This window comes from Tursiops truncatus (genome assembly GCF_011762595.2).
Source record: "Tursiops truncatus isolate mTurTru1 chromosome Y unlocalized genomic scaffold, mTurTru1.mat.Y SUPER_Y_unloc_2, whole genome shotgun sequence".
Taxonomy (NCBI): Eukaryota; Metazoa; Chordata; class Mammalia; order Artiodactyla; family Delphinidae; genus Tursiops; species Tursiops truncatus.
This window is the reverse complement of record NW_022983137.1, coordinates 192,716-208,327: the sequence shown is the minus strand read 5'-3', so window position 1 is coordinate 208,327 and position 15,612 is coordinate 192,716. Positions and strand designations below refer to the sequence as shown.

At 35.8% G+C, this 15,612-nt stretch overlaps 1 protein-coding gene across 4 annotated transcripts in view; it reads right to left on the bottom strand.

Moving 5' to 3' along the window:
* LOC117310664 (ubiquitin carboxyl-terminal hydrolase 9X-like) overlaps positions 1-15,612 on the bottom strand; it is a 145,557-nt gene that overhangs the window by 85,925 nt on the left and 44,020 nt on the right. For 3 of the 4 annotated variants that reach the window (XM_033850373.2, XM_033850374.2, XM_033850371.2), the window contains exons 12-14: positions 5,999-6,205; positions 3,077-3,213; positions 1,263-1,411 (exon numbers count right to left, since the gene is read on the bottom strand). In XM_033850373.2, the coding sequence (XP_033706264.1) occupies positions 1,263-1,411; positions 3,077-3,213; positions 5,999-6,205 (493 nt within the window). The remainder of the gene's footprint in view (positions 1-1,262; positions 1,412-3,076; positions 3,214-5,998; positions 6,206-15,612) is intronic. The other variant, XM_033850372.2, reaches the window with a different exon arrangement.

Below are 15,612 nucleotides of genomic sequence, written 5' to 3'. Positions count from 1 at the left end.
AATAAACCTTGGTATACCTAGTAAGCAGGACTGAGTGGGACCAATTTAAGCACCTGGTTCTTTGACTGCTTTTCTAGTACTACGACTAGAATGGGTAAAATATGAGATGAACAGGAGGTCAGTACAATCATTTGGGTTATCTGAAGAGTTGATTAATTCTTGCAACACATTTATGTAACTTATATGGGTATGTATCAGCAAAAACTAAGCTACCTCTACAAACACCTTATTACTCAACCAAACTACAACATAGCCATTAAAGGTAAAATGACATGAACAGAGTCTACTGTTCTGGTCAAATAATGAGTTATTACAAACACCCACATTATAAATGTATGTATATGATTGAATTCTACACATCCTCATGTATCATGTCAACTGGGCAATACTTTCAGTTCATCACTAAGCTTAATCATATCTTCAATAATGGACAACAGAAACTTTTCTTTTTCATACTCAAATATAAAAAATTGGGCCTACAAGGTAGCTGGTGTTTTGTCTGTCCTATGAATTTGGTATAATATAGAGGTACGGATGTACAAAGAATATTTTGTGCTCCAGCACAGACATTCAGATTAAACTGTTAAAGAACAATTAATACTGGAATTGGTCTTTAAAGCACCAAGAAGGCTGCCTCACATATGGCAATTACTAAAAAAAGTTTTCTGTTGAACCACAGGAAACTTCATCCCAGTAAGTTTAAAGTTTCATACACTGAGAACCAATGGTACATATGGTGATCCAGTAACATTTTAACCAAGTTCTCTGAAGAACTGAAAACATCAATGTAAGGTTATTAAAAACAACTGTAATATATACAAACAACAGACGTGGAGAAAACTGACAAGAGAATTATTAATTAAGTTTTCTTGAAAAGCAGTTAAAAGTACTGTCAGTAAGAAAGGAAAGGTTTAAAAGGAGTATATACCCAAGAGGGTAACAACCAACTGTAAGTACAAGATAAAGTTCCCAAATACAGAAGGAAAGAAATCAGTTTAACAAAGATGAGCACGGAGAGAAACAAGCACTTAGTAAACAGTCTTGAAAAGTTGGCCTAGAGTTTTGGTCATTTAAGATTTGAGAGGTCAAGAGGACCCATAACTGAATATACCTTATAAAAACCAATTCACTGCCATTTTTTGGTCCTTTAAAAAATAAATATATTTTCATTTCTACAGTAATTAACATGAGGACAAAACAAAATACAGGGAAGACAAGGCCAGGTTGATTCCCAATAGTTAATTTTAGCTTTTAATACATACCTCTAGTATAAAGTCGCATGCTATTCATATAAGTTGCAAGGTTTTCTGCTACCAAAGTAACTAAGGCATGACTGTGCTGAAGTTGATTGATTAAATCATGACGATAAAATACATGGGGACTTCGCTGAGTTTGACTAAAACGAGAAGAACTTAACAGTATAATTAGGCAAATGAACACTGCTGTAACTAAGTTTACAGAGACTAAATTCTAGCTACTACTTTTAAAAGGTTAAAATACTTGACATCTGTAATAAAATTGGTCAATATTCTCCTTTTTTAGTAATAAAATATCAAGAAATCTGAGATTAACTGATGCCTCACAACATATTTATTCCAGTACTCTTACTTTACTTGAAAACTGTCTATCAGTATTCTCCAATTTCACCCATGATACTGATCTTACATGATACTAATATCAAAGCACAGCTGTTGTGCAGTTATATGCTAATCTACATTATCAAGGATATTAGCGATTAAAGGTTCATTCTAGAACACTGAATCTGTAGCCAGTTTTGCCCATGGATACCACCAGAAAGACACCTAGTTCCCATACTGTTTTGTCATTTTCAGTGAAATCAATCATAGTCACATCATTATTAATCTACTGGTGATCAAATCACCAGCCAACAGAGTATATATAGTATTTCATGTATAAGCAACCAGAAAAAGGGTATGTTTGATAAAAGGCAAAAGGCATGTATCATAGATCAGACAATAAAAATATGTCCTTCACAAACAAATATTATTATTAGACTATTTCAACATTTCCTGCAGTATTTATCGCCATAGAATTTCCTAATTTCATATAATTTTTCTAGCACTAGGGGGAAAAAATAAAAATCCAATTTGAGAAAAACATTAAAAGTAGCATTATATAATTCTTTTAAAACAGTAATTCTATTTACATGCATAATCTTATCAGTTTAGTGCTATAAAGGATTTTGGCAATCATAATTGTCTTACATACAAGAAAAATATTTCTTAAAGGTTAGGGAAGCATTTTAAGATGACAGCTAGTCAGACAAAACTGGGGTTCACTACCAGGAATCCTAACTGCATTGTGAATATTCTTGCACTACATTTAGCTTTCTACATGTTATTACTTCTCTTCTGTCATTAATTCAAAATATACTGCAAGAATATAAAGGGATAAATTATTCTAATAACCACTAATAGTTTAGCATCAAGTACAAACATGAAATTAACTATTTAAGAAAAATATAGCTAAAATAAAGAGTAAAAAAGTATCTTTAAACAAAGACTTGTCATCTTCCATAATTTAAATCACATTTAGTCTTACCTTTGAAAATTAACTTTTAAATTCAAGAAAAGGTAAAAAACACCCTTTGAAAATTCCTATTCCCTAGTATGAAATTTAAAATTAAAAAAAAAATTGTTGAGAAATGTGTCAGAGTAGACCAGTTAAGAATATATTTAAGAACTGTAAGAAATACTATCATGTGGAACTTAGAATGAATATCAAGCCAACACAGAGGGAACTGGTAGAAAAGGAAAGATGAAATAAGGAGCGAAATAAACACAACCCACACGATACTGTCTGGCAGATCTGCTGGAATTGAGACAATTCTGAACTAAGTGTGGAAGGCAGTAACTTGACTCATACTTATCTGCTATATAAAACTGGGTATGTTAAACTGTGTCATTAAATATAAAGAAGAATAAAGAGTTCTTATTTCATTAAGCTTCCTGTTTTCCCCCTCTACTTTCTCTCTTTAAAATTTGCTGTTACTGATATTCTGTTTTCAACATAATATAAATAAAAATCAGAAAATTTTCTGAATTAAGAGCCTTACCTCAAATTTTGAGGTGCTTCACCAAACAAACTACAAATTTCTCTTATTTGTTTCAGTGCAGGAATTACCCACTTGTCATTTGTGCGAAGTTCTTCAATAAAGCGATCTATCCACTGGATCTTTTGTGTGTCTCGATCCTTACACATACACACACACAAAATTATGGTTATAAGGACAGGTGTTCAGTATCATTCTACCTTCAAATTACTTTGAGAATACAAAGTAGAAAAGCTTTTAAGCTAAGCCTCATAAACATTACGATGTAGTTATAATAGTTTAATGAAATAAAATGCTTTAAGTATGTTCTTCACTTGATGTTATCACCTAAATTCCAAAATGTAAAGTACTACTACGAAGTCAGTGTTCCATGGATTCAGATATATCTGCAACATGGTATAAATTCCATGTTCAGGAACATTCACAGGAAATCTGACTTTTAAAAAACACACTTAAATATGGGTATTGCTTTTAACTATTTTATAACGTTCTTGATATTATAAAAGTTAGGAAAAATGTACAATCCCAAGTATTACTATATGTGGGTGCGATATTAGCATATTTTTATTGAAAGATCAAGGAACATCACTTCATCAAAAAATAACAGTATAATTATTTTTAATTTTAAAAAATTAAAATAAGAATAAAAACAAATCAACACACAAACAGAATGTTAGAGAAAACAGGCACGTTTTCACCTAAAGGAAAATTTAAAATGTTTAAAAATGTTGTAAGAATAAGTTTATTTCTAAAAATCTACCATAATTTACTTGATTTAGTCTTTTTTATCTAAGATCACTAATAATCATAAGTTTGAATACCTAACTAATTTTTAATGGAAATGATTCTATCTATAGGCATATTTAGGGAAGAAAAGGAATGTTGTTTAACAGCTCACATGGAGATACTTTTTGCAAGCACATGCGTATCTCTTTTTAGAAATGAAAGAGGCTCTATACTTCAAGGGTTTTTATTGAATACTATGAACTATATACACCAATAGCCATTTTAATTAGCTGTACAATATGCTATGGATTGTATTCTCAGTTTAAATGGTTTCTATTGTTTACTGTATAAATAATGAATGTCTTGGGCTTCCCTGGTGGCACAGTGGTTGAGAATCTGCCTGCCCATGCAGGGGACACGGGTTCGAGCCCTGGCCTGGGAGGATCCCACGTGCCGCGGAGCAACTGGGCCTGTGAGCCACAACTACTCAGCCTGTGCTCCACAACAAGAGAGGCCGCGACGGTGAGAGGCCCGCGCACCGCAATGAAGAATGACCCCCGCTCACCGCAACTAGAGAAAACCCACGCGCAGAAATGAAGACCCAAGATAGCCAAAAATAAATAAATAAATAAATAAATAATTTTTAAAAAGTCTTAACTCTAAATATCACAGTTTTCATGTATTTCCTAGGAAAAAATTTCTAGTGAAATTACTGAACTGAATTCTGTGTGCATATTTAAGGATTTAAAATTTTTTACATGTGAATACTAATTATGTCATGACTCCAAAAGCACTTTAGGTTGGAGGGCAAAAAGTGCAAAATTTATTATAGTTTTCCTTAATACAATAAATGAAGGCTGAAGTTGAAAAAGGCAAAACACTTTTACAGAATTCCATGAAATCCAATACCTATTAACATAGCAATATTTAAGACCCTATGGCAGGCAATTTCTAAATAACACATTAAAGGAAGATGCAATACTTTAGTGCTAAGGAAATATTTCATCAAAACAAGATGCACTTGGGACTTCCCTGGTGGCGCAGTGGTTAAGAATCCGTCTGCCCATGTAGGGACAAGGGTTCGACCCCTGGTCTGGGAAGATCCCACATGCCATGGAGCAACTAAGCCTGTGTTCCACAACTACTGAGCCTGCACTCTATAGCCCGTGAGCCACAACTACTGAGCTCGAGTGCCACAAATACTGAAGCCCTCGTACCCTAGAGCCTGCAGGCTGCAACTACTGAAGCCTGCATGCCTAGAGCCCGTGGTCAGCAATGAGAGGCCACTGCAATGAAAAGCCTGCACACCACAACAAAGAGTATTTCTTGCTCGCTACAACTAGAGAAAGTCTGAGCATAGCAATGAAGACCCAATGCAGCCCAAAAAAAAAAAAAAAAAAAAAAAGAAAAAGAAAGTAACCCAGGTAAAGAATGTTCTCTCAATATATTCACTTAGCTATACAAAAGAAAGCACTTTAAAAAAAAAGACAACACTTTTAAAATCTATGAGGTCAGAAAATATTTCTAAACCTTCACAATTATATAATTTTCACAACCTGGCAGCATCACCTTTGCTCAACTTGATTAAATTCAAATCCAGCTGAAAGCAGAACACCTGCCCTGAGGTAGCTAAAAATACCCTGCTCATTTTTTTTTTTAAGGGAATATAACACCTTTATATAGCCAACCTATCAAAAGGATAGCAAATCACTGCTGATAAAAATCCAGAAACAGGTCCAAAAACCTAAGTAAAATTAGTATAAAAATGCATACTTAAAATCAGTAAACATAAATGACACAAGTTAAACACAGAGAAGATGTTGTGAATTGCTAAACCTCTATTTAGAAAATTCTGTTAATTATGTTTTGAGCAAAAATACTTAATTACCCTTACCTCCAAAGTAATAATTGGTTTTAATGAATGACGATTCCATTTTACCATCATATATTTAACTACAGTATTATTATTATGAGTTGTTTTATCTGTACAAACCCTCTCACAGGGTGGTAAAGATGCTTAGTGTATGACACAAAAACTTGTTGAAAAACATGTAAGAGGAGGAAGCCAGGCTTATATGACAAAAGTAAGACGATCCCTCAGAAATTACCTGGAATGATTAAATAATGGGATTATCCTCTAACAAAGTCATCCTAATAGTGGGGAAAAAAGAGAAAATGAGCAAAGCAGCACTCCCATACCTGGGAACAACTATAATCTAGTATTTTTATGTGGGCACTGAGAGCTAGGTCCATGATGTCTACAGGCACATCATCACTATGAGCCAGATTCCAAAGAAGGTTCAATACTTTGTGTGCCATAACACCGTCTTTATCATCTTCTGCAAGACGTCGTATCAGCTCAAGTAGCTTTTCACGTTGCTTTTTACTTGCATTTGTCCAATTTGCCTAGGAAAAAATTTTAAATTACGTAAATATCACAATTTATACCTGTATTAGGTCATCACTACTTTAATTACAGGGCTTTGGATAAACTAACTCTATTCATCACACCCACACATGCATACCAACAGCATAATTCATTTCTCATTTGAGGAAACTAATAGTATTCAAAAGGAAGATTAATCTAAATACCAGGAGAAAAAAACCTCTATCTACAACTTTAACTCCATCACTGCTGACTTTAATATTACATAATAAAAAGATGGAGAAAATACCCAATAAAAAATATATTAAGAAGTTCTAAAACTCAACAACAAACACCCTGATTCAAAAATGGGCAAAGGACTTGAACAGATATTTCTCCAAAGAAGACTCAAATGGCCCATAAGCATATGAAAAGATGCACAACATCACTGATTAGGGAAATGCATATCAAAATTACAATGAGAAAACACCTCACACCCATCAGCCTGGTTACTACGAAAATAGCAAGTATCCATAAGAATGCAGAGAACAGGGCTGCCACAGTGGCGCAGTGGTTAAGAATCCGCCTGTCAGTGCAGGGGACACAGGTTCAAGCCCTGGCCTGGGAAGATCCCACATGCTGCAGAGCAAATAAGCCTGCACACCACAACTAACGAAGCCCACGGCCTAGGGTCTGTGCTCCACAACAAGAGAAGCCACTGCAATGAGAAGCCAGCGCACCGCAATGAAGAGTAGCCCCCACTCATCGCAACTAGAGAAAGCGTGCGAGCAGCAATGAAGACCCAATGCAGCCAAAAACAAAATAAACTAAATTTATTTTTAAAAAAAAAAAAAGAATGCAGAGAACACAGGTCAGGATGGCCGAGCAGTGTTAAGGCACTACGTTCAAGTTGCAGTCTCCCCTGGAAGCATGGGTTCGAATCCCACTTCTGACAAAACATGTCTTCTGGACTTCCCTGGTGGTACAGTGGTTAAGAATCCACCTGCCAATGCAGGAGACATGGGTTTGAGCCCTGGTCCAGGAAGATCCCACATGCCACAGAGTAACTAAGCCCGTGTGCTACAACTACTGAGCCTGTGCTCTAGAGCCCGTGAGCCACAACTACTGAAGCCCGCGCGCCTAGAGCCCGTGCTCCGCAACAAGAGAAGCCATGGCAATGAGAAGCCTGCACACCGCAATGAAGAGTAGTCCCAGCTCACCACAACTAGAGACAGACTGCATACAGTGACGAAGACCCAATGCAGCCAAAAATAAATAAAATAAAATAAACAGAAATAGTTCCTGCATTTGAGAAGATAGAAGATAAAATAGATTTACTACTACTATTTCTTCCACTAAGTACAACTAAAAACATTATACATGAAACAAACTCTGAAAATTGAAGAGAAGAAAGCAGAACTGCTAAGAATGTCAAAATCTGAGGAACAACAAGGCAGCTGACTTCCCCAGATTTTTCTTCATATATCCCAGACTAGAAGCTAAGAAGCCAGCAATTTGGAAATCAGTGCAGACAAGGAAGTCATTCCCCGAAGCCACCTCTACAGTCAAAGGGTCAAAAAAGGGGCAACATAGCATGACAGAAAACATTCAGAAAATAACTGCCTTATTCTAAATAAACAACATAGAAAAAATTATGGCCAATGCACTTACATATCACATAAGGCTGTTTAGCAAAGCATCTCAACACCTGGTTGGGTGAAATAATAGAAGACCAAGTAGGGAGCTAGGATTTCTACTGTCCAACAGTAACAAAGAGTGCCTGCTTGTATGGTGCCAGAGAAGGCCTAGTAGAGTCAGGACTTTTACTACTGCCCAGCAGTTAATAAGGTCACCCCCAACCATGGTGTCAGAATGGATCACACAGTGTGTCAGAATTTCCTTTATACCTACCAGTGGAAAGGAATGTCCCACCCTGGGAGATAAGGAACACCAAGAGGGGAACCTAGAGTTAAATCTCTGTCTGGTTATAAAAATAAAGGGGCGGGCTTCCCTGGTGGCGCAGTGGTTGAGAGTCCGCCTGCCGATGCAGGGGACGCGGATTCGTGCCCCGGTCCGGGAAGATCCCACGTGCCCCGGAGCGGCTGGGCCCGTGAGCCATGGCCGCTGAGCCTGAGTGTCCGGAGCCTGTGCTCCGCAACGGGAGAGGCCACAACAGTGAGAGGCCCGCGTACCACAAAAAAATAAAAAAACTTTAAAAAAATGGGGCATTCCTCCCCTCCCTTGCCTGACGGGCACCAGACAAAACCAGCTTTAAAAAAGGGTTAAATAGGGCTTCCCTGGTGGTGCAGTGGTTGAGAGTCCACCTGCCGATGCAGGGGACACGGGTTTGTGCCGTGGTCCAGGAAGATCCCACATGCCGCAGAGCAGCTAGGCCCGTGAGCCACGGCCGCTGAGCCTGTGCGTCTGGTGCCTATGCTCCGCAACGGGAGAGGCCACAACAGTGAGAGGCCCACGTACCGTAAAAAAAAAAAAAAAAAAGGTTTAAATAGGACTTCCCTGTTGGCACAGTGGTTAAGAATCTGCCTGCCAGTGCAAGGGGCATGGGTTTGAGCCCTGGTCTGGGAAAATCCCACATGCCAAGGAGTAGCTAAGCCCACATGCTGCAACTACTGAGCCCGCAGGCCACAACTGCAGCCTGCGCACCTACAGCCTGTGCTCAACAAGAGAAGCCACCACAATGAGAAGCCCGTGCACCACAACAAAGAGTAGCCCCGACCCGCCTCAACTAGAGAAAGCCTGTGTGTAGCTATGAAGACTCAATGCAGCCATAAATAATAATAAATAATAAAGATCTTGATTAAAAAACAGGTTAGTCGCATGGTCTTATAATATAAAAACTCCTAGGTTTCAGCTGAAAGTTACTCAAACATAGCAAGAATCAGGAAGCTATTAAATTGGAAGAAAAAAAAATAAGACATCAACACTGAGATGACAAATCTTAGAACAGATGTTAAAGCAGCCATACAGAGACACTGTAATACGCAAGAGAAAAGAAAAAGAAAAAAAAAAAAAAAGAAACCTAAAAAGTGTACAAATAACTCCCAGGACAGCTGGAAAATAAAGAGAAAAAGAGAAAGAAAAACAGGAGAGAACAAACAGAACCCAAAAATAAAATAGCAAGCTTATACTCTAATGTATCAATAATCACATTAAATATAAAAGGTCTAAATATACCAGATACAAAGCAAAGATTAACAGAGATTCTTTATACTGTAAGTATAAAGATGAAAGCAGGTTGAAAGTAAATGGATGTAGAAATACACAAGCATTTAAGGAAGGCAGGAGTGGCCGGATTAAATAAAATAGATTTCAAAGTACAATACATTATCAGAGAGAAAATGGGACATTATATATTGAAAAAGAGTAAGCCCATCAAGACATAGCAATACTAAACTTGCATGCATCAAAAATACATATATTACAAAGGAGAACTCCACAAAGAAATAGGCAAGTCCATAATAGAGACATCAACAACCCTCTCTAAGCGACTGACAGTACTAAACAGAATATCAGCAAAATACAGAACTCAACAGGAACGTCAACCACCAGGACTTAACTGACATTTACAGATAACACTTCCCCCATATGCAGCAGAACAGGCCTTCTTTTCAAAGTACCCACAGAAAATATACCAAGACAAACCATTTCCCATATATGAAAAAAAAAATCAACAAATTTAATAGAATGGAAATCAGACTGTTTCCTATCACAGTGGAATAAAACCATAAGTCAGTAACAGCAAGAAGACAGAAAAATCTCCTAGTTCTTGGAAACAAAACATGTTTCTATGTTGTTCAAGAGACACCTTAATAGAGATAAAAAACATAATCAACTGAATGTAAATGAAAATCCAATACACAAAATTTACCTAATATATGCAGTTATGAAAGCAATAGAAGGAGGAAAATAAGTAGCACTAAAGCATAGATTAGAAAGGAGAAAATGCTTAAATAAATAATCTAAACTGTTTTAAAAAGCTGGAAAAAGCAAGAGAAAGCCTGAAGCAAAAGCAGTAGGAATGAAATACCAAAGAACAGAACACACACCAACAAAGAGCAAACAGAAAAACAACAGAGAAAGGCAATGTTGGATGTTTGAAAGAATCAATAATCTAACAAACTTCTAGTATTGTGAAAAAGGGAAGAAGTTGAGCATACACAAATTACCAACATCAAGAATAAACAAAGATATCACTACAGACATTGCAGACATCAAAGGATAGTAGGGAATAACAGAAACAATTCAACAAATAAATCTGACAATTTATATGAAATGAACTACACCACTGAAAAAACACATTACTACAACTCATAAAACATAAAATAGATAATTTGAATAGAACTATTAAGAAAATTAAATTCATAATTTACAAACTTCCAGAAACAAAATCACCAAACCAAGATGGTTTTATTGAAAAATTCTACCTAACACTTAAGGTACCACCAACTGTTCATAATTTCTTCCAGAAAATAGGAGAAAACACTTTCCAATTTACACTATAAAAGAATTAATACCTTGATATACACAGACACAAACAATCCCTCATGAATATAGATTTTAAATTCCTCAACAAATATTAGAAACTGAAATTCAGCAAGATACAAAGAGGAATAGGACATGACCATCTGTGGTTTACTGCAGGGATGGATGGCTGATTCAATAAGTGAAGAACAATTATTGTACTACATTAACAGTAAAAAAGAAAAATGATACAATCACATCAATCAATGTAGGAAAAAATCTGACAAAACTCAACATCTATTTATGACAAAAATTCTCAGAAAATAGAAATGGAGTAGACAATTCTCAACTCTGAGGAAGGTCATCTGTGAATAACATACTTAAACATTACTCTTAATAGTGAAACATGAATGTTTTTGTCTCCCTAATATCTTAATAAAACAACATTGTATAAGAAATTCTAGCTAATGTAGGGGAAGAAAAAGAAAAGACATCCAGATTGGATCTGGATGGGAAGATTGGGAAGAAAGAAGAAAAACTCTTCCTATTTGAAAATGATATGATTTTGTATGTAAAAAAATCTCAAGGAACTCGGGGGGGGGGGGGGGGAATTTAAAGATGCCTATATTTAAGATCACAGGGTATCAATACACATAACAAAATTCAATAGTCTCTACACAGTAGTGATAAACTTACAGATATCAGCCCTGAAAATACAGTAACATTTACAGTCACTTCAGAAAATATATTTAAATACCTAAGTGTAAAATAAACTGTTATAGGGTTTATAAGCTAAAAACTACACAACGCATAAGAACTCAAAGATCTAAATCAACAAAGAGGTATATGATGTTCATGGAATGGGAGATTCAAGATAGCAAAAATGTTAATTATCCCCAAATTGATGGAAAGGTTTCATGCATTTCTGTCAAAATCCCAGCAATATTTTTTCACTGTATTAGACCAGATTATGCTAAAAATTACATGCAAAGGAATTAGAATAAACAATTTTGAAAAAAGGACAAATACAGTGAGAGGAATCTATGTGCCTGACCTCAAAACTTATATGCAAACAGTAATCAAAACCATAGTACTGAAAAGGGATAGACAAATGCAACAGAACAGAGAACCTAGAAATAGATTGATACAAATATACCTGACTGATACTTGACAAAGGTGCAAAACCTTATGTAGGTTTAACCTAATGTAGGCAAGAAGATGGCTTTTCACCAAATGGTACTTGAACAATTGAAAATACACAAGAGACCAAAACCAAAACAAACACACACACACAAAAACACAACCACCAAAATCCCCACAATCTGTCTCATATCTAAATGAAACTTAGAGTAAAATAAATCAGATTTTACTGTAAAATTATAAAAATTTCAGAAAACACAATACAGTAAAAATTCTCTGGGATTTTTTTCCCAAAAAATTCTTGGGACCAAGGCAACAAGTCCTTGGTCTCGACACCATAAGCATGACCCATTAAGATAGGACCTCGTCAAAACAAATAACTTTGCTAGCAAAATAGCCTACTAAGAGGATGAAAACACAACTTAAGACTGGGAGAAAATACTTGCACATATCTAAAAATTAACTAGAATGCTGAATACATAAAGAACTCTGTAAACTAAAGAAAACAAACAACCCAAATATAAAATAGGCAAAAGGTATGAACAAATACTTCAACAAAGATACATATGTCAGTGTATCAAAGATGCAACGTATTCGCCATTAAGGAAATATAAATTAAAACCATAAGATTTTGCTGCACACCTATCAGAAAAAAATAAAATAGTGAATATATCCAAATCTGGCAATGAGATAGAGAAAATGGATTACTCCTAATTGTGGGTGACAATGTAAATTACAGCTAACTTAAAAAAAGTTCAGCAGTAAGAAGTGTAAAAATATCCTCAATAGAATACTCACAAATTAAATCTAGCAACATAGGTAAGCATTACACATCATGGCAAGTGGAATTTATTCCAGAAGTGCAAGATTATTTGAACATACAAAATACCAATCAGTGTTAATACAGGACAAAAAAATGACAAAAAGTCAACAACTCACTTTACACAGAAAAGGCAACTGACAAAATCCAAAACCCTTTCATGATTAAAATACTCAATAAACTAGAAATAGGACAGAAATTTCTCATTCTGACAAACTGCATCTACAAAAACCCCATAGCTAACGACATCTTTAATGGTGAAAGACTAAAAGTTTTCTACCTAAACGCCTACTTTCACCAACTATTTAAACACCCTGCTTTACCTTGAGTAGGACAGTTATGGAAGAGGGGAGGGAAAAGGTATTCAGATTGGAAAGGAAGAAGTAAAACTATCATTTTTGGGAAATGATATGGAATTCATTAAAAACATTCAAGTAATAAATTTAACAGGGTCACAGCATGCAAAGTAAAAATTTTAAATATCAATTGTTGGGGCTTCGCTGGTGGTGCAATGGTTAAGAATCTGCCTGACAATGCAGGGACACGGGTTCGAACCCTGGTCCAGGAAGATCCACATGCGGGGAGCAATTAAGTCCGTGTGCCACAACTACTGAAGCCCGTGCACCTAGAGCCCACGCTCCGCAACAAGAGAAGCCACCACAATGAGAAGTCCATGTACCGCAACGAAGAGCAGCCCCGGTTCGCTGTAACTAGAGAAAACCAACGCTCAGCAACAAAGATCCAACGCAGCCATAAATAAATAAATAAATAAATTTATAAAAACAAAACCAAAAAACCCAAAATATCAATTATTTTTCTATACAGTAGGTATGTTTTTAGGTAGGAACAATCCCAAAATAAAGAAAAATTCTCATTTACAGTAACATCAAAAAATAAATCACATTCTGGTTAAAAATTTCAAGACACTTTTAATAAACGGCTGAAAGAAACTAAAGAAGACTTAAATACTGAAAAACCATCTTTAAATAAATGGAAACATATTTCATATTCATGCACTGGAAGGCTAATATTGTTACGATGGCAATATAATACAAACTAAGCTACAGCTACCCAACAACCTCCTTCTTTGCGGACATTGACAAGCTAATTCTAAATTCATTCAGCATTTCAAAACACCTAGAATAGCCAAAACAACCTTAAAATTTTTTCTACAAAGCTACAGCAATCAAAGCAATGCAGTACGGGAATAAAATACAACATACATTAAAGGAAGAGAACACAAAGCCAAGAAATAAACCCTTTCACCTATGATCAACTGATTTTAAACAAAAACGCCAGGACATTTCCATTAAAAAAATTTTTTTAAACAAACATTGATGTAACAACTGAATATTCACATGCAAAAAAATGAACTAGGAACTCTGCCTCACACCATATACAAAAAAATTATTCAAAACTGATTATAGGCCTAAATATAAAAGCTAAAAATATTTTTTAAAAAATCCTTGAGACCACAGATTAGGAAATAATTTCTTAAATATGAAACCAAAAGTACAAGAACCCCCCAAATTTTGTCCCCCTCCCGTCCCAAAAGGAGATAAACTGGACTTCATCAAAATTTAAAACTTTTATCCAGAATAGGTAAATCTGTAGAGAAGGAAAGCAGATTGCTGGTTTTCAGGGTCAGGGAGGAAGGGTGGAAAGAGAAATAAGGGGAGTGGGGAAAATGTTTTGGATTCTTGCAAAGGCAGTGGTTGCACAACCCTATGAATGTACTATGATTTCACTGAATCATACACTTTTAAATAGTTACTTAAAACATTTAATTCTATGTAATATGAAATTCACCTGAATTTTTTTAAAAAATTAACTTTTGTGTTACAAAAAGGACACCAAGAGAGTGACAAACCATCAGAGAGGAGAAAATATTTGCAAATAATACTAACAGACTTGTGTACACATTGTATAGGGAATTCTTATAAATCAAAAATAGAGGCAGGGCTTCCCTGGTGGCGCAGTGGTTGGGAGTCCGCCTGCCAATGCAGGGGACGCGGGTTCGTGCCCCCGTCCGGGAGGATCCCACATGCCGCGGAGCAGCTGGGCCCGTGGGCCATGGCCGCTGAGCCTGCGCGTCCGGAGCCTGTGCTCCGCAACAGGAGAGGCCACAGCGGTGAGAGGCCCGCGTACGGCAAAAAAAAAAAAAAAAAAGAGGCAAATGAGTACGTATCAGTGGGAATTTCTTCAAAGATGATACACAAAACACAAATGGCCAATAAACATGTAAGAAGATACTTAACATCATTAGCCATTAAGCAAATACAAAATCAAAACCACAATGAGATACTACTTCAACTCCACTAGGATGGCTAAAATAAGAAAAACAGACATACGAGCCAATCGTACAGTTCATAATATGTTTGGATACTGATTCAGAAAAACGCTAATAAAACTATGAGAAATACTTTAAAAATATGGACAAGGAGTGAGCAACAGAGATACAAAAAAACCTTAGGAATCAATGAAATAAGGAAACAAACAGGAAAAGTAAACAGGAGAAATATGAGTATACAATTCACCAAAAAGGAGATAAAATCAGTTAAAAAAAAATGTAAAAACATTTTCAATCTCATTAATGACTAAGAACATGAAGACCACCACAATGAGAAAGAATTTCAAACTCATGAGACTGTGAAAAAAGTGACAACTCCACTGTCAAAGGACTAAATTAGTACAAACACTAGAAGACAAAGACTACTAAGAACTCAAATAAGTAGAGACTAGTGTTTGAGCAATAACATAACCAAAGGTAATTGAGGATAAGTCAGGATCATTTAGTTACAAACTATAAAGAACCGTTAGCCGACCTATACTCCATTCTTCCTTTAAGGCACCTTTAGTAAGATCTTTCAAGACACAACGAAATACACTATACAAAACATCACTTTACCAGCCCCTCACAAAATAGTGCTTCTTATTGAATAACAGACATCTGATGAGCCAAAGGGACAATGCACAGATAATGGAATTTTTATTACAATTATAGTT